This window comes from Takifugu rubripes, chromosome 20, assembly GCF_901000725.2.
Source record: "Takifugu rubripes chromosome 20, fTakRub1.2, whole genome shotgun sequence".
Lineage (NCBI taxonomy): Eukaryota > Metazoa > Chordata > Actinopteri > Tetraodontiformes > Tetraodontidae > Takifugu > Takifugu rubripes.
The window spans coordinates 11,559,784-11,584,035 of NC_042304.1; the positions used below are offsets into that span (position 1 = coordinate 11,559,784).

The 24,252-nt window shown below is 41.1% G+C and overlaps 3 protein-coding genes and 1 long non-coding RNA gene across 10 annotated transcripts; 2 read left to right on the forward strand and 2 right to left on the reverse strand.

Moving 5' to 3' along the window:
• Nucleotides 1-387: 387 nt before the first annotated feature.
• On the reverse strand, nt 388-5,078 carry mfsd8l1 (major facilitator superfamily domain containing 8-like 1). 3 transcript variants are annotated; one of them, XM_011614971.2, is made up of 12 exons: nt 4,687-5,078; nt 3,467-3,652; nt 3,322-3,384; nt 2,784-2,903; nt 2,513-2,592; nt 2,083-2,422; nt 1,932-2,005; nt 1,630-1,843; nt 1,407-1,529; nt 1,165-1,295; nt 750-858; nt 388-637 (listed from the first exon to the last, which is right to left on the reverse strand). In XM_011614971.2, the coding sequence occupies exons 1-11, from the start codon at nt 4,760-4,762 to the stop codon at nt 772-774; spliced, it is 1,494 nt and encodes a 497-aa protein (XP_011613273.2). In that variant the 5' UTR covers nt 4,763-5,078; the 3' UTR covers nt 388-637; nt 750-771. The 3 variants fall into 3 exon arrangements, with proteins under 3 accessions (XP_011613273.2, XP_029684398.1, XP_011613274.2); XM_029828538.1 differs by having other exon boundaries at nt 388-648; XM_011614972.2 differs by having other exon boundaries at nt 388-673.
• A 42-nt stretch (nt 5,079-5,120) lies between these two features.
• On the forward strand, nt 5,121-6,937 carry LOC115247295 (uncharacterized). Its single transcript, XR_003886348.1, has 3 exons — nt 5,121-5,289; nt 6,479-6,566; nt 6,707-6,937. It is a non-coding gene; the product is annotated as an uncharacterized lncRNA (long non-coding RNA).
• A 603-nt stretch (nt 6,938-7,540) lies between these two features.
• On the reverse strand, nt 7,541-9,437 carry polr2h (RNA polymerase II, I and III subunit H). 2 transcript variants are annotated; one of them, XM_003974277.3, is made up of 6 exons: nt 9,238-9,437; nt 8,708-8,799; nt 8,355-8,438; nt 8,087-8,180; nt 7,917-8,000; nt 7,541-7,828 (listed from the first exon to the last, which is right to left on the reverse strand). In XM_003974277.3, the coding sequence occupies exons 2-6, from the start codon at nt 8,778-8,780 to the stop codon at nt 7,711-7,713; spliced, it is 453 nt and encodes a 150-aa protein (XP_003974326.1). In that variant the 5' UTR covers nt 8,781-8,799; nt 9,238-9,437; the 3' UTR covers nt 7,541-7,710. The 2 variants fall into 2 exon arrangements, with proteins under 2 accessions (XP_003974326.1, XP_011613278.1); XM_011614976.2 differs by having other exon boundaries at nt 9,404-9,434.
• Nucleotides 9,438-9,668: 231 nt separating this feature from the next.
• armc9 (armadillo repeat containing 9) lies at nt 9,669-22,621 on the forward strand. Of its 4 annotated transcripts, none has more exons than XM_011614973.2 (25): nt 9,669-9,856; nt 10,499-10,588; nt 10,703-10,828; nt 11,029-11,199; nt 11,563-11,718; nt 11,807-11,899; nt 12,871-12,895; nt 13,251-13,408; nt 13,540-13,626; nt 13,919-13,954; nt 14,694-14,728; nt 14,802-14,913; nt 14,992-15,084; nt 15,674-15,764; nt 15,971-16,094; nt 16,245-16,384; nt 16,492-16,568; nt 16,670-16,744; nt 17,170-17,260; nt 17,397-17,446; nt 18,276-18,374; nt 18,625-18,740; nt 19,090-19,263; nt 20,127-20,305; nt 21,742-22,621. In XM_011614973.2, the coding sequence occupies exons 2-25, from the start codon at nt 10,514-10,516 to the stop codon at nt 21,762-21,764; spliced, it is 2,406 nt and encodes an 801-aa protein (XP_011613275.2). In that variant the 5' UTR covers nt 9,669-9,856; nt 10,499-10,513; the 3' UTR covers nt 21,765-22,621. The 4 variants fall into 4 exon arrangements, with proteins under 4 accessions (XP_011613275.2, XP_011613277.2, XP_003974343.3 ...); XM_011614975.2 differs by having other exon boundaries at nt 14,805-14,913; XM_003974294.3 differs by lacking the exon at nt 13,919-13,954.
• Nucleotides 22,622-24,252: the final 1,631 nt, after the last annotated feature.

The following is a 24,252-nucleotide window of genomic DNA, read 5'->3' on the forward strand; positions in this document are numbered from 1 at the left end:
CTGGAATTTAAGTATTTTTCATATTGTTGACTCGTTGACGTAACCTGCAGAAATTTGACAGAGAGCGCCCACCAGCGTTGAAAACGTGTACTACACTACTATTGCGTTCAGTCAATTTTTAAAAAGGAGAACATTTTTCACAGCTGAAATACAACTGGGAAGTAGTTTAAGTAGAGACATGCGTCAATGATGTTAAACCATGACCTTCATAAATGTATCTTGGTGGGTGATCTTAATGTTTATTTCGTGCTTCCCTTAGAACAGAAGCCCAGTAAAGTTACTGGCAGTAAAACCAGAATTAACTCTCATGACGGTGGATAAACAGTGACCCGTGCCAACATTTTAAATCTCATGATTCATTAAAAAAAAGAACTCAGCCATATAGTGTTAGTATTTTTGACCACCCTTTAATACGTAGTGTATTTTACATAATAAATATGCATTTGCTCATTAGATATTCTTAAACTTCTGTCTTTAGGAGTCATGTCTTGCTTCTATTCAATGCAGGATGCCGACCATGGAAGCACGGAGAGATTTGGGATCCTCAGCACGCACATGGAGGGTTTTCTCTGGATTGTATGTTTCCATGGGAAACAGACGTGCACTGTGGTAGCAGCTTGATCGGCCCACGATGAAGCTGCAGCCGTACCGAAGAAGGACGGGGAATCTCTTACTATAAAAATTTATCCAGTGCTGTATTTAATGAAATATAAATATTATAGTTAAAAAATAAGAAAACATATACCTACCTCGCTTTTGAGGCCTTGGACGTCAGGATAAACTACTGTTGTCTGAATTGTCCACGTGCTCTTCTGTTGCTGGAGCAACCAGGCGGTTATATGAGAAAGCCAGCATTATCTGTAGAAGACAGTCTGAGTTATGAAGTGGTGAAAAGGCTGGAAGGTGTGACGATAAATCAATCATTGTTTGAGCACACCTTTTAATGAAGGTGAATTAGGTGAAATTATTTTTTTTTAATGAGAAATATTTTAAACCAGATGAGTGAATGTTACTAAAAAAAATCCATCAATAAAACAATGAAAACACAAATTTATTTTGAGGAGACACCAAACACGCAGAACTATGCCGCCACTTGAGGAGAAGCTGCCTGTTTTAACCCGATTCTCTCACCCTGCAATCAAATGGCTTATTTTTGTTAAATACCATTAGTAGTGCCAGCAGAGCCATCATCACCCCCATCATGATGTACAGGTTATCCGTCAGACCTCCGGCCCAGAGAGGGCCCAGGATGGTCGCCAGTCCTCCCACAGAGCGTCGCACTCCCTGACTGAGACCTGCAAATGAATGCGTGACAGCTTTGTCGACATAAAGTGCATTTAGGATGGTCGCACGTATCCGCGATGCCTGGGTGAGCCGGATCCAGGCCGGGCACTTCCCATCCTCACCTTGTGTTTTCTCCGCAGTGACCTTGGAGAAGAGCGAGACCTGTGCCACCGCCACAAACGGCAAGCCCAAAACCTGCAGAAACACTCCGATGATGAACTCAGTCAGCATCCACGTGAAGTCACCTGCACAAACGAAAGCAGAAAAATCAATCAAGTATCCAACATGCCAACATATTTATATGGATGCAACCAGTTAGAGCCAACCAAAGCATGAGACGCGAACCTAAAGGCTTAGCCATGAAGATGAGGCACCAGATGCCAGAGACGTTACAGATTGCTAAGCCAATGGCCAGCACGACCCGCTCGGCCACGCGGCGGCTCAGCCAGCGCACAAACAGGAAGCCGGCGATCACCTCTATGCCGCAGAGGCAGTACATGATGCTGTTCTCCAGCTCCCCGTATCCAAAGAACTTCTGGGTGAGCGGAGTCACCATAGTCTGGAGAGGAGATAACGGCACGGAACCATTAACAGACGGCGTGCGTGACATCAGGCGTGACGGTTACATATCTGCGTCTCGACTGAACCTCCAGTGCCGTCTGATTGAAGAGTGTGATGAACTGGGCGGCCAGAAGCACGATCACCTCCTCTCTCAGGAACTCTACAGACAGTCAGACACTTTAGGTTTAATTTAGAGAAGTGTAAAATTATGAGGCCACGTGGCTGTCGCCCACCCACCTCGCGATGAGAAGAAACCAGGACCGGAAGATGTATAGGAGACTTGTGGCTTTGGGGAGGGCGGGGAGGTGTGATTCAACGATGCGTTTAAGGCCGTCTGGCTGTTGGCTGGTACAACAGAGCCATAGGAGCCCACCAGCTCCTGGGAGGTGATCAGCGGCTTTTCCTCGTCAGTGTCTTCTTCTTCTTCTTCTTCTTCTTCTCGGCCTTTGCCGTCCTCAGCATCTGTGCCACCGTGCAGAACCCTCTCTTTGACCTTTGCACTCTCTTGAAGCGGAAGGTCCCAGTACAGGAAGATCACGACCAGTTGAAGGAGAAACCACAGCACGCACATGAACAGCTGCCAAGGGGAAAGGAGAGTATTATCTGGACAAGGAAAAGGCCTCAAAAACCTGAAACATCATCACACCAAAGATATTTTATTCCTCACCCCTGGTGCCGTATATTTATTGACCACAAAGGGACCAAGGTGGAAGTCACACAGCCTTAAAAAGATGTTAAATGCTGGTCCTGTGATGAAGAGTAGATAAATATTTTGACCAACTTTAATTCAGAATTCCTAAAACGTGTTTGGAATGTGCCACTAGAGGGCAGCAAAGAGAAAACTTTCATGTGGACACATCTTTTGACTAGTTTGACAAATATTACACACAAAAGGTTTACAGGAAGGATTAGTCAACAGAAATCAGCAGAGCACGCACCAATCAGAAGGCCAGCTTGTCGACATGCCATCACAGCAGCAAATACAGTGGCCCGGTCCTCGGGGGCAGTGCTTCTGGTCAAGAAGCCAAAGATGGACGAGCCCGCACCCGTGCCAATGCCTGCAGGAAAGACAAATAGGGCTCAGTTCCAGCAGTCATACAATGAGATTAAAACAGAGTGAATGTGAGACTTTTTTCCGTCACTCTATTTTGTAAACCTTGGTCATACTGTCAGAACAAGCAGAATTTTCCAACATTTGCAACATTTGCTATTATTATCCACACTAATTTACAATATCAACCAGAATTGCTTGAAATAATGTATAATTGAGAAACATGTCTCAGTCTGGGCTCCAAGTCAGGTTTTTGTTCACATGAGTCACGATTCACGGCAACTAAACCGGTGACAACACTGGAGATAGGGGACAAATGCACCTTTCTACTCTGTTGAGTCACCATCAGACTTTCCAGTGTTGCACAAGAGGAACACTTTGCTTGCATTTACAATTGAAAACCTTTCTTAATATCACCAACTCACCTGCCACCAACCTGCTTGACAGCAAAAGCCACTTGGAGAAGCCCATAAAGTACATGAAATTACCTGCAGAGCAAAAAAAAAAAAGGAGACATGACTACTTATTCTACACAAATACAAAACACACCTTTTAAGACCAGAGTCTTACCTAGTATTTCAAAAAGGTTGGCAAATAAAATGATCTTCTTGGTAGTCCTGGTTCTGTCGGACCAGTGGCCAAAAATTGGTCCGGATAGGAGGCCACTAAAGCTGAATGCTGACAGGGCTAATCCCAGAAAGTAGGGAGGAGCCTCTAAAGTCTGCAAGTACCTCCATACTGTAGGCAATATTACAGCTGGAACACAGAAGAATATTAGTTTAGACAAAGATGCTCATCCTTGTTCTGATGTGCTTTCTGCTGCCATCTGGTGGTGAGTGTGCAACACTGAGTAGAAAATGAAGTTGCTGTATCTGTTGAGTGAAGCAACAGAGCAGCTTCCAAGATTGCTAGAAGGTTTATTTCTCAGGCAGTTTGGTAAACGTGACTTATTTGGCCATATCTAAATTAAATAAAAATCAGTCATACACTTGTTTAGGTCAAGGATTAAATAACTGTCACTGAGAGAACTATTTGATTCAGGTGTAAGACAGCATCTTATCAGCACCAACCAACTGTAGATGGATAAAGAAAACCAGTCTTTTTGGTTTCGAGTTTAAATCTGTAACTTAATATTGCAGATCTCATTGATGACTTGATGATTAAAGGTACTTTTCTAATGTCGTTAAAATACCTATGAAATAAGTAACATTCCTTTCAACAACAAAAGAGCAACATTGCATAAATACATAATAACCATCAATTTTTTGTGATTTTTTGCCAATTCTATCTTTTTCATCCTAAAAAATGAAACCATGTCGCTGAACAAGTCAGTCAAAATGTGAATGGACAAAAGTCTTTAAAATGTCTGTCTGACTGAGCTGCACTAAACAATAGTTCATTTAGGGTCCCAGCAGAAGAGCTTTTCAATTAAGCCTTCAGTGTCTCAAATTAAGACACACATTTTAAAAAGGGGAAGTAAATGATATCATGTGAATGATATTAGATTTTTTTCCCCTGCTCATATATTTTAACTCAATCACCTGAGTTCACTTCCAAGAAGAGACTGTGCTCTTTAAAAGTGTCTGTCCTGCTTTAAAATCTCATTTTTCAGTAATCAGGGTTTGGAGGGATTAATTGATCCAAACTAACCATCACCAATCACTAAATCGGTGAGTTGTGTGACGACAATGAGGAAAACTCTGCCTTTATTTGGTCTGTGACCCACTGGTGGCTACAGCTTCACATAGAAGTCAATGCTGAACACGACGTTTACTCTAATTAAATCTCACCATATTCCACGCCGCTTAGCAGAAAAATCAGACCGATGGTAAAGAACGTCAGCTTTCTCTTCTTCTGGTCATCCATTTCGCTCCAATCGTCCTTCGTTCACGTCTAAACTGGAGACGAACTTCATGGTTCTTGCGCCCACACGTCCAGCCGGGATCCTCTGCGGAACGCTGACATAATCTCGACTGCGGCGTCTCCAATTAAAACGGACCGCGCGGACGCGACACCAAACCGCGACAGATTCGAAATACCCCCAGTGATTTTCCAGCTCCCCGCAGCCAGGGTGCGTGAGCAGGTCTGCCCAGAGAACTCCCTGCCAAGGTATGCGGGACTGGAACCTCTAACCTGTTTTCAGATTTCACACGACTGGGAGATGCGCAGCGCCTCTGGGTGACGTCACTTCCGGGAAGCGATGCTCACCTTTGGGAGTAAAACGTGTCTGTGAGATTCACGACTTTTATTGCTATTCATAGAATATACAAGGCCAAAATGTATTCTATGGAACATTTTTGTAGATGAAACTGCAGCAACTTGTTATACTTTTTTTTCTACCGTCGGAGATTAAATTTTAAATCACAATTTTTAAAAGAATTGAAATTTGAATGGTATGAAAAACAGATCAGAAAAATGGGATTTTCCTTAATGTGTTCCTGTTATATGTGTTAAAGAGCATTCAGGACATCATTTTAAGCATTCTTCAAAATTGTGTCAACAAAAAGCAGGGTTATCAGTCGATGCAAATCAATGACAACAAATTATAAAACCTTTCAGGACTTTTTGCAACTGTCTTTCTTAGTGAATCTATTGATGAATTGAGTAAATGTCAGGTCAGTCCAGTGAAAATAGATGTGAGGTGCTGCGCTCGTACTATTCATCACTAATTAAGCTATAAATTCTCCATTTCTCTTGTAGAGTCCAGAAACTCAATTGTGAATTTATTTACATAATATAGGAGCTACAGACACATTACAAAAATTGCAAGCTGTAAATCATCACTGGAACCCAAGTTTTTCTGTGACCATTAACTTGTAGTGACTGATATTTTTGCCCCACCTTTGGAATACAGGCTGTTTGTGCAAACTATGTCATTTGTTTGGAGAGTTCCTTGCCATCCTGTGACATTCATTAAATCCATTAAATCTGGGTTGCACAAAGAAGCTGCCTGGTAGGCAGTAATTCAATTTTGTAACGAGCATCCAGTTGTAGCTTGCTGCAATCCGATAAAGTGAGTTTCAGCCTCTGAAAGCAATTTCTACAAGCTGGGAGACATTTTTCTGCTACAAATTCCGGCCTATTTAAATGTTTCTTCAGGTTGTTGGTTCTAGAACTAGTTTTCTTGTTCATCCTTATCTCAAATAAGACAATTTCTTATTTTAAGCAAATATAAAAATGAGCAATTATAATAAGCAAATATAAAAATTGAAAAGGAGTGTTTAAAAAAATATTTCTTTACAGTAGTCCATTTCCTCAAAAGGCTGGAAAAATGCGCTGTGGCAGTTTACTCCAGACTTTATAGGCCAAATGTTTTCCCATCACACATGGTGTGATTAGAGCCGACCTTGAAGCTCTGAAGGTTGTTGGGATCACCCCGCAGCCTCATGAGGAGCCCGATGTAAGAAACGTAAGCAGAGCTGAAATGAAGATGCAAAATATCTGCCGAGGGGGTAAAAGGTCAACCCACTAATGCTTCTTCATTAGATTGGATACAGGAGTTACCTCTAGCTCTTCCACTTAATAAACCTACTCTAAAACTTGCATTTCAAGCCAAATATACCTTGCTTCATTTCAATACAGGACGCCTGGATGACGAACACCCACCTGGATGCTCATCCCTGTGCTGATGTGCCTTCTGCTCCCCTCTGGTGGTAATGAAGAAGCATCAGTGAGTGTACTTACTTGTATTCGACGCTCTTCCTACTGACGGGCTCGTGTAGTCCTGCTGGCTGCTCTGTTGTGGCTCTGACGGGGCAATTTGGGATGAGGAGCTTGGGCCTCCAGCGTCTCCTCTGTCCCCATTTGTAGGAGAACGGGGGATCAAGTCACGAAGACTTTTCTGGGAGACTGAGACGACTCCATTCACCTAATATCCAAACATGGTAAATGTCCTTATGAGAGGGCAGCCAAATGATCCACATCCTGAGGAGCAAATCTACACCATAACAGACAGATGGGCTTCATTCCAATCACAAATAATGTTCTATAAAAAGCAAAGGTTCCTATTCTTCTTTTATACTTGAAGTAAAAAAAAATAAATTGAATTTAAATAACAAGCTTAAGCAGTGAAGTGCAGCCCTGGAACTATTTTTCTTTTATTAAGATATAATTTATTCTTTTCTAGAGTCCAGAAACCCAATTTTTAAACTTTTTACATATTGTAGGAGCTGCTGACACATTACATTACAAACATCACAAGCTATAAATCAGCACTGTAACAAGTTTTTCTGCCACCATTGACCTAGTGATTGATATTTTGGAATACAGGCTGTTCATGCAAACTATGTCATTTGTCTACAAGTCATTTGGAGAGTTCCTGCCCATCCTGTGACATTCATTACATTCCAGTAAATCTGGGTTGCCCACAGAAGCTATCTGATAGACTGTAATTCAAGTTTGTACCAAGCAACCAGCTGCAGCTTGCTGCAATCCAAGAAAGTGAGTTTCAGTCTGAAGAATGCTGAGTGAAAGCAATTTCCACGCTGTGAGAAGTTTTTTTTGTGCTGCAAATGATGACTTAAGTTTCTTTGGGTTGTTGCTTTTAGACTCTTTTTTTTTAAATCCTTAATCTCAAAAATTTTAAAGAAAACCTGTTATTTTAAGTACCATTTTAATACTTAAAGAAATACAAAATTGAAAAGGAGTGTTTAAAAAAATATTTATTTACAGTAGTCAATTTCCTCAAAAGGCTGGAAAAACTAAACGTTTTTAATCAGCCATGTATCCTGTATGAGCTGTGGCAGTTTACTGCAGACTTGTGGTCAAAAGTTTTCCCATCAGAAGGTCAAGCGTTGGGTGAGTAGAGTTGGGGCTTAGAAGGCCAGTTTCTTCATGAGAAGGTAGACTCTGGAGTCCACCTCGAAACCGTGAAGGTTGTTGGCATCACCCTGCAGCCTCATGAGGAGGCCGCCGTAAGAAATGTAAGCAGAGCTAAAATGAAAAAGACGCATAACAGCTGTCAGGAAAATCCCAGCTAATGCATTCTGTGGTTGCATACTGTATTCCGCTAGTTACTCACAGACGGGTGGCTGCTTCTGTGGACGTCTCATCGCCCTCTATCTTGTAAACCTTCCCATACATCACATAATCAAACTGGTCAGCTCTGGAAACGTGAACAGCAGAAAGACGAGCATAAAGTTACTTGCTTGAATCATTCCACAAATGTCATTATGTAAAAAGATGGTTCACCTCGATGGTCGATCATCTGTAGGGTTGTACTCTCCATCATCAGGCGTTCCATCTTCATATAATGTGCTGGCAATTACCAGTCTGAATTTATCACCTTAATCAATAGAACACTAATAAATAACTTAATTCATGGAGGGTTTCTTTGTTCCAATAATTTATCACCAAGAAGGAAACCTAAATATATTAAATACAATATATAAGATGTTATTAACTGCAAATTAAGATAGGTTTCATCTTAAGAAATGTACACAAATAAGAGGTAGCCTACCGAGATCAACTGGATATATCTGAATATTTACGTCCAAGATGAGGTCCATCTTAAAGGATTCACTTTCACAATGTAGACGAGACACTGGTGGGGGAAATCAACTGACATTTAGTTAATGTAAAAGAAATGACTAACCTAAACGCCACAGTTTGTGCGCACTAAATGAATATATAAAAGGAAAGACAGAATATTGGCAGAATATTGTCCATACATATTATAATTGAGATTATGTATAATTGTAATATGGTACCATTTTTTCCCCCATTATTAATCATCCCAACTATCAAGTGAGAGGCGATTAGGAAAAAATGCATTTAACTGCTAGCTAATTGTATATTTTTCATTCAACACACCTCTGTCAAACTTTTTGCCATCAGGATCGATATCTTTTACATCGAAGATATCCTCAAACAGAATTCCAGCCATCCTTGACTTCCTCTAAGACCTTGGAGATGGGCGAAAGGATGAGTTTAAAAGGTAAAACAAAAAAGTGACATGAAAAACTAACATTTTGACTCCATTCAAATGGATTCAACTAACTGTAGGGAATGTGTGATTTGCAGCCAAACATCAGTTTAAAAAAACAAAACACTTAGCTACGAAGAAATAAACGGTTTATTTATTTCAATTAGAGGTTATTTTGCAAAGGAAATATTACTGGGTAGGCGGCGTGTTCTGTTTTATCACTAGCCTAACCAATCGTTGCAGAGTTAAGATCACATTGTATTCACCTAAACCTAGACTATAATTTATTTATTTTTTAAAAGCAACATTTTTATGTGATACGTTAATTATCTTTACAAACGATTCTCTCACAACAATAAATTCAGTAGGCAGGCTAGCCGCTAACTTTAGCTTGTATCCAAATCAAATGCTGCCATACCTCAAACGGGATTTGTTTTTTTGTTTTGTACCGTGCACACACAAGCGTCTCGCTTACGGGTTCCGTTTATGGAATTTTGAATGAATTCTTTTATATAGCTAACAGAAACAAAACATTATTCTTTACTAAAGAAATGGACTAAACCGCCAGGAACAACGTGCTTAACCTTTGACAGCAAAACTGCTTCCGGCCGAAAATGAAAACGCGTCATTAAACAATATGAGGTCTAAAGGACAGATCTACAAAAATGTTTCTGCTGCATTGATTTCAAAATATTGAGGAATAAATTTAGAATCTAACTTTGTAACGTGTCTCTCTGGATAAATATGTTGATTTAATACGAGGTGAATGGAAAAAACAAAAATAATTTGCCAAAGTTAACGACGTGCCAAAGCATTTCTTTACGACACTTAGCACCACTTTTCGGTCTTCATTCCCAACCGTGTGGTTGCTAAGGTGTTACAGCGTCCTTTGGTTGCTAACTAATGGTTAGTTGTTTAATATGAGTGGACCGACGGGTTTAAATCTCGCCGTAAAACGAGGGTAAACGTTTAAATTCCGAACGAACACGACAGAGAGATGTACACTGATTTCACAAGCTATATCATGCTTGAATAAGGTAAGAAAATATAAACCAAATTAAATTTCTCTCACTAAGTTAGCTTGTTTGTTAGCATTGGTAGGTTATTTGGTTATGCGCTTGCCACAGTTAAACTACCCTAAATATCAATTGAATGCTATAATGACAACATTTTAAAACCACAATAGCAGTTTTCGATAACTTTAAAGGGCAGGTATTTATGAGCTGTAGCTTGTTGTTGATGTAGCGTGGTTTATCATAGAGCTAATGACGTAGACACAATTGGTATTTAAACGTGCTTTTCCATATAACTACTATCTAAGCCTTATAAATTAAAACCATTTAGAGAATCAAACACCCGAATTTCTTTTTTATCATAGCGAACAATTTTTGTGAATAAGTCTAACGTGGCATCAATAAACATTATTTCTATGGATGTCCAGCTGATTGCTTTTATTGCTATGCCTCCATGCTGTTGTAATGGAAGCTCTACTGATTCTGAGTAATTCAAGCTTATATAGGTGCCGATATCATAAATGGCTTTCTTTGCAGAAAGTTGGAAGACATAATTAGTCTTAAATGAGCTGAAATTTACTTACTGATAATAGCTTGAACTGTCATCACTATATTGGAGTACTGGAGCCACACTTAATATAAAAACCAAAAACTTTGTTTTTTCAGATTGAATGCATTCAAATGAGTGCCAGGGAGGCAACCACAATGGGAGATATTTTGGCCGCTGAGGCCAATATTCTTGGGATGATAAAGGAGGTAAATTCAATTTTAAAATGCATTCGCTTAAAAAAACTTTTTAAAAAATCACAATTTACAATTGTGCTTTTTCTGCAAAAGTTAACCACGTAGCTTGTCTTGTGTTTGTGTTAGTATCTTAAGTTTGAGGAGTTTGATGAGACCATTCACATTTTTGAAAAAGAGTGCAAGAACAAAGGAAAGCTTGTTTCAAAACCTCAGGGAAGTGCTTTCAGAGACTCAAAGTCTCACACCATTCAGGTAAATAATGCCCTTTGGATCCAGTTTGTTTTGGACACCTAATAATGTTTGATAAGGCTGAGCAGCAATTTATGATGGATGTCACAATTAATTTTAATAATTTTAATAATTTAATTTTACATATTTGGGTTGCATTCTGAGAACCTTTTATTGTCAGTTCTTGATTATCAACTTATTCCCCCTTATTCACACTTTTGTAGAAGAACTTCATTGAGTGTTTTGATGATGGAGACCACAAAGTCTTCTATGAACTGTGGGCAGACAGTATCCCGCCTGAGGTCATGGATACAGACGCTGAGGCTTTGAGCTTGGAGTTTGACCTCCACATTCACTTCACCATCTATCCATGGAGGAGTCATCTTGCCACATACGTATGGACATCGATCTCTTCACTATTTTAATGCATGTATTTGATTTTGTAGCCCTGCGTTTTTAGATTATTTCTTACAATCCCGTTGACTTTAGAACATTATGTGTTATTTACGCGAATCACCACTAAGCGGTGCTAAAGGCATTTATCCTTTGGGTTGTTGTGCTTTCTCTTTTGGTAAATAATCCTCTCCAGTATTGACAAAGTGTCATAGTCATGGTGACACGCACGCAAGGGTGATGGTTTAAGTAACTGCTGTCCTATTTTTTAAAAAGTGAAGACAGTTTTTACATAACAAGCTTTGCTGAGAGTTTTTTGATGACTAATAAACCTATTTGCTGGCAAATGCATAATGCCTGTCCAGGACCAGGCTGAACTGGAAGAGAGGAGGCACTCATTCAAGCAATACCTGGAGACTCGTGGCACAGTCCTGAGCCAGCACACAAAGTTCCTGCCTTACTATGCTTTGCCTTTCATTTCCAATCCGAGCATCCACCCTTCCTTCAAAACCCTTTTCCAGGTCTGGCACTTTGTCTCATTGAATGTCACAGTTTATTATATTTGCATTGTTCCTGACAGTTTTTCTCATGAACCTGACCTTCGTGTAGGATTCCTGGGCTTTGCAGTTGAAAGATAAACTTAAACAGTTCCTGTCAGCAACACTGAAGCCATCCAACACTCCAAGGCTCCTGAATTTATATGTATCCTTTATATTGTGACCTTTGCACATAAGTAATTACAAATGACACAGGCCAACATTAGAAGTGTGTTTTCCAAGTCTTTGATATACCGGTACTCCCTTTCTACCTTTTAAATCAACCTTTTGATTGTTTGGGTGTTGTCCCACAAAATTCCTTTTGGATTGCAAATGACAGTGTTCAGAACCAGAAAACCACTTTGTAGACTCACCAATGGTCACAAATGTCTCGACTGCAACTGAAAATCAGTTGTTGGGCAAACACAACTAAATCAAGAGAGCAATGATAATAAAGAGGGGTGAGATTTATTCCTTTTTGTGATGCATATTTCAATCTAAAAAGTAAAATATTCCTGCAAATAATTATTCGCACTGTTTTCATGATTTAAATATATTTATATGCCTAAACACATCCTCCTTCATTTACATACAGACTGCACATGCTTGAATGACTCATGCAAACTCTTGAAATTCCGACAAATTGTGAAACAAATGGTGTTGCTTTTACTGGAAACCCAGTTCAGCTTCTCAATAAACATATACCAGCTGGGCAGACCAGGAGCAAATTACATTGTTGTGTGAACACAAAGGAAAAGGTTATAAAACTAATATGACACTGAGAGAACATGTCATTGCAGATGGCTCTGGCTGCTCACATCTTATCCACTGAAAGGTTGGTTTACCCACCCAAAACGCTTCATCGCTCTCATGTTAAAACGCCTTTCATTGATCACATGTCAGAACTCAAATCTCTTAACGGGACAAAAGAGAATATGGTAATCTCAAACAAATGGTTTCTTTGGGGATTTTACAAAGGCAAACAGGATGTGTCAAACAATTTGTGTTTGTCTTATATGCTTTCACCCTTTTGCAAATAACGTAGCTTTTGAGGAGGACAAAGAGACACGGAAACATATGCAACATAAATGTTTGCACTTAAGTACTACTGCATATTCTTTAACAGGTATCATTCAGAAGGAGGCAGGACAGAGTACAAATGGTAATTATCCCTTAAATAATGATCCTTCTTTCATCAGTGTACTGTATATCTATCAGATTGTCTTTATTTCATCTTAAAACATCATAAAACCATTCAGATATTCATAATAGTTAACCATTACCTTTTATATAGAGTAATCTGTTTAATAATTAAGCTTTAAAATAATCATACTGTCAGATTTCTAACCTTTCAGCGAGTTAGGAAAATGTTCAATCCAGGGCCTATTTCCCCCTATAGGAACTTATAACCATTGCACTGCTGGTTATGAAGCATCTACCGTTTATCTGGAATCATCAATCATCATCAATCGGGATTTTTTACAGGCATCATCTTGTGTGTTTGTGTATCTGCACAGAGGTTTTACAGCAGTTACAACTTCAGCTAATGGAATCAGAACGCCGCAATGCTGATTATGTGCAGAGGTTTCAAAAGATGCAGGCCGACTACTGCAACCTGACAGAAACCACAGCAGAGCTGGTTGATGCTCTGGAAGCCACCATCAGCGGAAAGACGGTGGGTTTCAAACAGTGTTTCCGCTCCCTGACATTATACATGTAGAACGAATTGTCCTTCTTTTCCATATTCTTACACCCATTCTTAGATTATTTGTGTATCAAAGCTCTGGGCCTGCTGTGCATTTACAGATCTCTCCTGAGTACATACAGAGCGTGTACGTGCAGCTGTTCAGCAGCCAGATGAGGCAGAGCACTGACTTCACCAGGCCTGGCACTGTGAGCATCTTTCTCTTCTCTCCTCACCCACTACAACAAATTCACTAACAAACCCATCCATTGTTGACAAAATCTGAAAGTGTTGAGACATAGGCCACATTCATAGTGTCATAAAAGACATTTAAAATGGAAACCTGTAGGAACAGGCCTTACAATCCTGAAGAATCACACTTGCTGTCAGTGACATTCATAGTGATGCTGGACTCTGCAACATCTTGCTTCTCTCTGTCCTGAGTTGATCAACCTTCTCTGTGTGCTTTGTTTTTTGTGCACCATGCTCTTGTCCAAAAAGGGATATTACACTATAAGTCCCTATGATGATGGCTATGTAAGTTTCATTTTTCATCTTTACCTCTTGAGCTTGCACCCACTTCTTTATTTCTCTACTGTTCCCAAGTGGAGTTGTATGAGGCTGTTCATGCTGCAGATGTGGGTGTGGATGTGCGTTTTAGACTCAATATAAACTCTCCAGTTGAGTTGAACTCTGTAAAGCGTAACTAGACATGAGATCCTCATACAACTTTACTTTGAATGTCTGTCTTTGTGCAGCTGAAACAGGAGGAACAAAGCGTCTTAAATTACTAGGAAATCAAAAATTGAAAACACTAATTTTAATTCCCTGATGTTTCCAAAGCAGTTTGATTGTAGCATTGGAGATTTTTTATACACCAAAGCAAAGACCTCACACAGCTCCTGCTGAAGGAGCCTGGAATCTCCAGCCAAAGCCCTTTTCAAAACCTCAAAAACAATATAATATGAAGGCCACCGATCTAACAAATGCATGGTTGGTTCATACAAACCTGCACTCTGTCAGACGAGAGAGCAGAATTACAATGACCTACTAACTGCATGGGCAATGCTTCCAAAACTGCACTCTACTACCAGTAGGGATTGAGCATGTTTCACCAGCATGACATTTGCATGTCTAAAAGGAAAGGTTATCCACTCATCTGCACCCACTAACTGTACTACAAGCACGACAAAAGACCAACCAAGTGGGTGCCATTTTCCATACTGAGCCTAAATTTATGTTAAATATGTTTTGTTGTTGTTAATCTGCTTTACAGGCATCCTCAATGCTGCGAGCGTCCATTACATCACAGTAAGTCTTCAGTTTTCCAGTGTCATGATTAAGAACGGTCCATATGTGTCTTCAGTCCTTGTTTTGATCTCAGTAGATCTAAGGAGGTTCCCATGCTGCCTTCCCTGGACTATGAGAAGGTGAAGAAGGACTTGATCGAAGGCCGAGACAGACTCAAGTCCCTGCTTCTTCAAGCGTTGCGTTGGGTGTGTCTTTATATTCCTGCCACCTTACTTTCTCTATTTCTTATACTTACAAGTTGTCTGGGCTAATTATTTTTTTAGAGACTCACTCGTTCACTTCCTGGAGAACAAAGAGACACGGTGCTTCAAGCTTACATCAACAATGATCTGCTGGAGTGTCACAGTGCTAAACAGGTGGGATCATACGGCTGCAGCCTTGTCTGCTAGTTGATTCAGATTTACTGTTGGCAGAAAGTCATTAAACAGCAATTCAATTTGTTATACTTATTTTAAAAAATAAATGTTGAGGTTTCGTGGAAACAGCACTGTAATCGAAGCCCTGATCAGTTAAAGATGACACTCCATTGTTTGCATCATAGGGTGCGTTTTTACTCTTCCTTGATGGAGCTTTTAACAAGAGGCTTCTGTGCTTTTGCTGTTTTACTAGAAGCGTAAATGATCTTCACACCTGAGCCCCATGTCTTTGTATTTACCACAATGTTGTAGCTCTCCTCTTTATGACACTGGAAAGAGCCACATTCCTAGTGGAAAAATAAATCCTTCTTTAAATTATAGTCTTCACAAAAGGTTTAGTGTTTTTCAGCAAGGGTACAATTTTAATGTCAGCCAGCATTCCGATTCTTTGTCCTCTCAAAAGGATTTGATTCTGGATTTAATTCAGGGTAATTGTTGATGAACGTCTCTTTGTTCCATTGAGGGCTTCACTTCTCTTACAATCTAAATCCCTGAGAAATGTTAAAACTTTATTTGAACTCTTTCATAGAAAACGGTGCTTCATCTGATGGCATCAGACAATGAGATCATTCGCCATAACATGGCTCGTCTCCTCAACGCATTTGCTTCCCTTGCAGAAGGTAACTCTGTCACTGATGGTTAGACATTGTTATTTCTTTGTGTATTAACATTGCGTCTACGTAATATGGAAAACATACTACTTTATAGTTGAACAATAGCCCTGATATAGTTTGTTTTCTTTTTTTAAGAAACTGACAATAGTGGACGGTATTTGAAGTAGTCATGGCAGTTTCATCACACATCCATGTTGTGTTGACACTTCCAGGTCGAGCATACCTCTCCCAAATCCCCATTCTTCCGAAACTACTGACAGACACACTCAAGACAGAGGAAAAAGACTCCCCAACGAGAGAGATTGTGCTTATGGCCCTCCAGAAACTCAGCCTCAGGTCAACTTCCTGTGGTCCTTCTATTTAAGTTACTCAGTATTCTTTTATAATTGCTTTGTTTGTTCTGGAATTATCACTGTGATTTTATGCGGTCTTAATAGGCATGTGAAGAATAGAAAAAAATGCTAAAGGTAATTCATTTTGTGACAGGAGGAGTCAGCAAACTGCCATGATAGAAGATGATCTGATCAGCTGGTTGGTGGATGAGCTGCAGCACTCAGACTTCCTCAATGACAACACCCTCATATATTCTACAGCTCTGCTTATGAACTTGTGTCTAAGGACAAAAGGTACAGGCAGGATATGTGTGTGTGTGTGTGTGTGTGTGTGTGCGTGTGTGTGTGTGTGTGTGTGTGTTTTAGTTTGGTCCAGTCATACTGACTGCTGTTTTACACAGGGAAATGGAAGTGTGCGGAGAACGCCAAGCATGTGCTGAAGGTCCTTACTGATCTCCTCGGACACGAGAACCACCAGGTGTCTCACACAACTGCCTGCACTTGTCAAGCTGTCTACTAATATGATGTGCTGGACAGAGCCCACTTATTATTCCCATGTTTGTGTGACTTTGTCCTCAGATATGGCCATATGTCAATGGAGCCCTGTACAATATCCTGTATATTCCCTCCGTGAGACAGGAAGCCAAAGAAATGGTGAGATGACAAAAACAACTTCACCTGCATGGAGGAAACAGACACTCTTTGTTTTGGCTCCAGCCAAAAATATTCATCTGGTTTGTCATGACTGATGCAGCTTGTACAGGAGGGGAAAAAAGAAATATGGGCCTGGGTCCATCCTGTGTGATAAACATTGTCTCAGCGCTGATAAAAATAGTAAAAATGACGGTCAAGCAACTGTCAAGGTTGATGAAAATGCTTTGCTGTATTATATCTATATCTTCATTTTGTGAACGTCACGTTTGCGGTGAATTAATAAAGATTTGTCTGCGTAAACATCTTTACCAACATTTTGTCACCAGCTATTACGCTCACCTTTCCACCAATTGACAGCCGGAGTCGCTCTAATGAGTTTCTTTATTGTCACTGGCCAAAAATCACAGAAAACTCTTTTTCCCCAGAGTGTCGAGGAGATTCTCTGCTGCTACAGCAAGGACAGGAACCCCCACCACAACAGACAGATCAAGTTCATCATCGATCAGCTCAACTCAGGTCAGTAAACTCAAATTCCCTTTTATGACACCTTTATTGTATACACATCTTTCCTGCTGTACAGAAGACTTTTAGGAATACTTCTTATTCCTCATTATCTGCTTGCTTGTGTTGATTTTTGCCTCCCCTGATGCAGCTCAAGTGCAAGGACCAGAGTCAGATAATGAAGTAGAAGAGGAGTATGCTGTAAGTCCTGAAATTACTAGACAAAGATTGTTTTACGGATCATGTTACATAACCATGTGAAAATAATTACCACGGGTAGTTGTGTATAAGGCTGTAAACACAAACACAGATCATCAAATAAGATAAACGAAGAATGAGAGCAAGAGGAGAGGTAGCGGGTAACAAAACCATGAATTTGACACCTGTTCCAAACATGTAGATCTCACGATGACACAGATAATTGGTGAGTCCCACCTGTGGGTGCGTGCGAGCTTACGTGCGTTTCGGGAGGGGTTTGGATCTGGCAGGTATTACTGTATATCTGTGGGAAAGTGGGTTATCGAGATAAGAGGTGTGTTTGAATTTGAAATGGTCAAAATCTCTGAGTTCTTTTTTTAACACATTTCAGTCAGACTTTGTAATGGTGTGTTTTAGATGTATGACTCCATCATGGAGATATTTGATTGCAAAAAAACACCAGCTCTTGAGTTCATTCATCCCTAAGTTATTTCTGACACACATGGAATGAGGAAATTAGGAATAAACCTCCTTGGTAAAGGTTAGGGACAGCACTGGAATAGCAAGTAGCAAAGCTGGAGATCATGGACCAGATGGATTGTGGTGTGGTTACCACTGCCACATCACCATCCAGAGACCATGATGTTTGGACCTGAGAATACCAGCTGGAGAGAGAGACAACACTGTGGTTTCACCTGCAGATACCATGGTGCTGATATGAAAGGTCACTGATGTATGCAGTAGTTATAGTATGATGGAAAGTACTGATGAATCGTGTCCTTTATCTTAAACAACTTGGATGAATCTCACCTGAGTTACTGTTTTGTGACAGGAGGATTTAATGGATACATACGCTGACACAGATGAAACCCTTCAGCCAGAACCAAGAGAGCTCTCTGGGGAGAGTCTGCTGACGACTGAGTACCTGGGTGTAAGAGCAAACATGTGACTCTCACTTACCCTATGCTAATTAAACATCCTCGTCCACTGACCTTTACTTGAAGCAGTATGTATACATACCTTTATGCTGTTGTTGGATATGTGTTCATGGTCCACAAGAAAGACCATGTGTTTTTTAACCTGTCAGGGAAGCACAAAAAGGAAAGAGAAATACAGCCCTGCAACGGAGAGGTTTGCCTTTCGGAACTATTTTATATGGGGTACTTTGTTTGATTCCCCAGATTATGACCAACGTGACAAAGTGGAGGAGGAAGTCGACCCCTCTGCCGCAGCCAGACGTTGACGAGACTTTGCAACGTCCGGTCACACCGAGCTCTCAGAGGAACGTCCATGGAACGTGGGTTACATGCCCACGTCCACAATGTCATATTGTGTTAGATGTTTTTGATTTCTCCACCTTGTGTATTAAACCCCTGAACAATGTGGGTGCCATGAAGTTTGCCCGCCTCGCTTGTTCATACAAGATCAAGCAGCAGCCGGACGGGACTGAAACAAAACCACATCATACTGAAATACACTGCAGACATGAAGGGAAATAACAATTTTGAGTGAACAAGGGACTATCAAGTGTTATTCAATTTCTTGCTCTTGTTTCTTGTATCTTTTTAAAATATCAATGCAATTTCAAAGTGTGAATAGAAAGTGTTTGTGGTGAGAGGTATGAATTCACTTTGCGTCATTTACAGGAATTATCAGTCTGGCTGTCGAGAAGACGAGGGTAACAAGGACAGGGAATACCTTTCAAGTAAACCAAAGACCGAGGGAGGAAATGTTCCTCTTTCCAGATACGACTCTCGACCTCCTACACGCTGTGGCAGCCGAGCCAGCGCCGAGCGTAATGGATACCGCGACTTTGAAAGGTGCTTGACACAAACCTTGCACTGGTGCCTTTGTCCAATATTCTCTTACAACAACTGAAGACTATTGAGTATTGAGTGGGATATTGACCAGACTGCAGCACGTGTGCAGAGGGGAGCGAACATACCGGCCAGTGTGAAAGCGTGTCTGTGGAGACAGCCCTGGCTCGGGGCCGTGAGTCGTGCCGACCAGTGACTCAGCATCTCCAAGCTGCTCTGCGAGTCTGTGACATGCGTTTAAAAGAGCAGTGCCCACAAAGAGGCCCATTCAATCCAACTCGCACTGATTGTCCTTTGAAATCCCAGGGGAACTTGACTCCTGAAGCCTGAGTAATGGGTCCCAGAAGCCTCTTGTGTTATCTGTTCTACTGCGTCTTCCAGGAGCACAAAATGTTCACACACTACTGATATCAGCAGCTTCATTTTAGCTTTTTTTTTTTATTTTTATTTTATTTATTTTTTAACTCAATGCAGCATTCAGGAGAGGACAATAGGTGGGCAGGTGAATCTTAGCAGAACGAGGTCATTTATTGAGACCACACACTTTGGGTTTTTCTAGTCTTCAAGCATAAAAGAAGAATAGGAAACTCTGAGTTTTATAGAAGATTATTTGTGAGTGGAATGAAGCCAACCCCTCTGTTATGGTGTAGAGTTGCTCCTCAGGATGTGGATCATTTGGCTGCTCTCTGATAAGGACATTGACCATGTTTGGGTATTAGGTGAATGGGGCCGTCTCAGTCTCCCAGAAAAGTCTTCCCAAAGGCAGTTGTGCTGCACAGCAGAGTCTTCATGAGTCAACACGATGAGGGATCAACTCTCTTTGTATCATTTTTAATGCTTCATACTCTTTTCCCTTCTTTTGTTAGTGTTGATGGCATCTCTGCATTTGTAAGTCGCGACATGATCATCCGTACGCCTCTCACGACTGCCGACAGGGGAGACGCTCGAGGCCTGAGCCCATCCCCCCGGTTTTCCCCGTCAGAGCCACATCGGAGCAGCCGGCCGGGCTCCACGAGCTCCTCAGAAGGAGGACACTCGAGTACAAGTAAGCATATTTTCATGTTTTCAGGGAAATACTCTGAAATTGCTGAGATGTGAGCAGAAAAACAGAAACATTTTATAGAGTTAAGTTCGACAAAACAACTGTGAAGCAGCCAGGATATCAACCATCATTTCAGTTCTACCTCTTTGCGCTCTCACCTGTTTACCTCCTGATGTGTTGTAAATAAGTTGTTTGTGTTGTACTTTACCAGTTCCTTTTTCATCTTATATTAGACAACAATATAGTGCATCGAGTCCCAAATTCAAAAACATCTTCTGAATATGGGAAACTTTTTCTGGTTGCTGTTTCTTTTGTTTAACAATACAGCATAATTCACCAGGACTCTCCACCAGAACCACATATCCCCATGCCCTCCATCTTAATGTTAAAAGCCCGAGACATTAGAAGAAATATGGGCTGATCAGTGGCTGCTCTGCTCTTTACTCCAGAGATAAAATCAGCACACGCTCACTGATGCTTCTTTATTAGATTGGATACAGAAGTTACCTCCAGCTCTTCCGCTGAATAAACTAACCCTAAAACTTAACAGTTCAAGCCAAAATCTGGAGCCAGGTGGAATGTGACAAGGTGAAACATGTTAGGGGACGCGCTAACGCACACTGCAGCACACCCGTGTCCTCGTATCTCACACACAGTCCACTGACATCATTTGAAACTGCAGCTGAGAGATGTTAGATGTTGATAATACATCCGTCTGTCTCTTCTTTTATTGCTCTGGCAAATGTCAGACACCAGCTCACCATGGAGCGACTAACTGCAGCTTCAAGGCTTATTCACATACATTCACAAATCAATTGTTGCTTCCAACTGCTAGCTCTTTGTTCTCCCTCAGCTTCTGCAGACTTTCAAGCTTTATTGTTCTGAAATATTCCTGCTTGTTGGACTTAGGCAGCTCCAGAACATGTTGGAATAGGTTCACTTTCAGGCCTGCTTTTAGGAAACGTGCGTTGTGAGTGACAGAGATGATCTCCTGGCTGAAGAATGGATGGAAAATGCTTTTTTTTTTTTAGCCGACCACCTACCCGGCCAACGGAAAGGCTGCGTTTTTCACTACCTGACAGCGCACGTTGAGAGATCCCCATTGTGTCAGATAAAGTGGAGGAAGTAGATTAGTTTGTCAAACAACTGCCATGCTGGAGGGATCGCTTCAAAACTGGAAATCCATCATATCCGAGAGCCACAAACGTACTTTTCCAAAACATGTACTTGTATTTTTAGTCATGGCAGGATGAATTGTGAAATGTGAGCTCACGTTGTGTGCACACCTCAGCCAGTAAGAAACGTCCACATGTCCTGATGTGGAAGACATCTGTGGACATCATAATGACTTCATTTATGTTCATTTATTTATATTAAACAAATGTATTTACACCCCCAGCTGACCCACCTCTCGTTTCTTCTTTTGTGTTTCCTTTCAGGCAGCTATTCACAGAGGCGGTGAAGAGATGGTCTGTCAACATGGACCCCCGACCCCCCCCCTGTTTCTTGTGCTTCCTGTAACATCATCCCCTCAGGTTGTGATCAGGGTCATTGCAACAGAGATTATTAAGCATCAGCCGGAGGAGGAGGACGAGGAGGGCTCTAAACAATGTGGAGGATTGTGGTGCCACATTCTCCTCCTCCTTCCGCTCCAGTCCAGAACTTTTGTAACGTGAGGTCAGAGACAAATCCAACCTGTTGCCAGGTTTCACACAACACGCGCGGCACAATTTATGCATAACCTTGAATTCGGCGGGCGGGACGTCGGCTGATAAGGTTGGCGACACATACCGGCTTAAACACGTCGCTCCAGCTGTCATGACAGGAGCAGGACTGAAGAGGTTGGAAATGTCCCTGAATCTGAATATTTGCTGAAGCCTGTTGATTTGTGCTAATTTATATGTAAACAATGGCAAACTCCACAAAGACCTGTTTGACCCTTTTTTCATAATTTATTTAAAAAAACAAAACAATGAAGGACTTTTTTTTTTATCGTAAAAAGTTTTTATTACAAATGTCTTTTAAGTTATGTACTGTGTATACTCATTCCAGCATGCCTGTTAAATTCTGTGTACTTTATCCTTTGAGTGCTCTAAATTCTTGAACGTTAGGGAAACGATCATCAGTCTGCTCCGGTTACAACCATTCCTCAGCAAACGGTGATCCGGAAGGCACGTCTGGAATCTCAACACCTATACAATTACAATTTCTAAAATTAAAAAACAAAACACTATTGATTGTATATCACGCCAGCTCTGCTGCTTTTTGCGTGTAGCTTCAGTGCATTTATGTGCATTTAAATAAATATATGGCATCAACTATGCTGTGTCCCATTTGGTTTGACCTCCCTTTACCAGGTTACCAGTCTGCTGTTATTCAGACCGTTTAATCTCTTGTATTTACCAGTATTAAATAGCTTTCATAAAGGATGCACCATTCGGGACCCGTTGATGGCTAAATACACACAAAAGCCCTTGTCGAACTACAAGTTGCTTTAACTGGACACATCTCTCACGTCCCCCCACCCCAAAAAAATCCTCAGAAGATGACACACTCAGCAGTTTGGACTGCAAACGCTGCTAGTAAGCAACCAGCACAATATGAGGAAACCGGCCGCACATGAAAGACTGACGCACTCACAGCCAGGTGTCCGCGTAACCCCGGGGTCAGCATCACGCTTGCTCTCTCCAGCTGTAATGGCAACGGAGAGGAAGGCGCCGCTTGCTATCAAAACAAAAGTGCAAGCGCTGACTCGGGGGGGTTCAGAGCTGAGATTAGGGTGCATTTTCTTTTTAATCCCTCACTCTCCTTTTTTCCCTTTTACAAAAAATGCTCCTTTGTTGGATTTACTTCCAGATAAATGACTGTGACAACACTGGAGTGGTGGTCTTTACCTTTTGATTTTAGGTTGCTCGTCAATATATAGTCAATCAATTGCAACTATAACCACTTTAATAACGATGTTTTGTTAGAGGTCACTGGCACCCCCCCCCCCCCCCCCCCCCCCCCCCCCCCCCCCATTCCAGATGTGTTTACCAGGCAGTCGTGATTAAAAAAGAAAAAAGGAGCCGCGTATCCAACTCCTCAGCTTCTTCTTTCCTGCTTCTCTCTCTGAGAACCTTTGGTCCCTATTGCCGTGCACATAGCAACCGTTCTCCCATCACCCATCCGTCGGGTAACGAAGAGTACGTGTCAATAAAAACATGGTTACATATTGACAAGAAGGCCGGGTTTCTGGTGTATTTCAAATAAATCTGTGTCCCGGCAATTGCAACAGAGAACAGTGAAAGTGCACTTTTAGGATCCTGACCTTCCTGGAACTGTTGTCACCAACGCTCTGTTAACCTTTACACTGAATGCTCCTCCAGTTCCTTGTGTGCACTGAAGGAACAAACCCAAACCACTGGTTAGTGTGCTTCGTGGTAGTAAATTCCGGTCTGCCTGGCAAACAGGAAGGAGACAACTGAGAAATCTCTGCCACAGCTGACATCTGCAGCAGTTTAAAAAGCAGATGCCACCAGGGAGCTTTTATCTCTCTAGTTATTTTGTTGCACACAGCAACAATTAATTGCAGTTAAGGTTGATCTTTGGATTATTATAATATATAATGATTGATAATGGAGCTGGCAGGGGCAGAGGCTTTAAACTTTAGCCCACGTCTGAGTCCATAATGTCTCTCCAGCTCACCATTTCCTCATTCTACATCATTGTGCTAAAGGGTAAAAGTATTCCATAAGATACTCTTGTAAATGCACTTAACCTATCAGACTGGCAGTGAATAATTCACTTGCTGTCTCAGTTTCCTTGAGCATATAATCCAATTCTTAGTTAACTGTGTTTAAGAACTGGTGACATTTTAATATGTCGCTATCCGGATTAATCCTATATGTATAATATATATGCATCTGGATCAGGATTCTTTAAAATTGCTTGGTAGAGGTCTGTGCTCT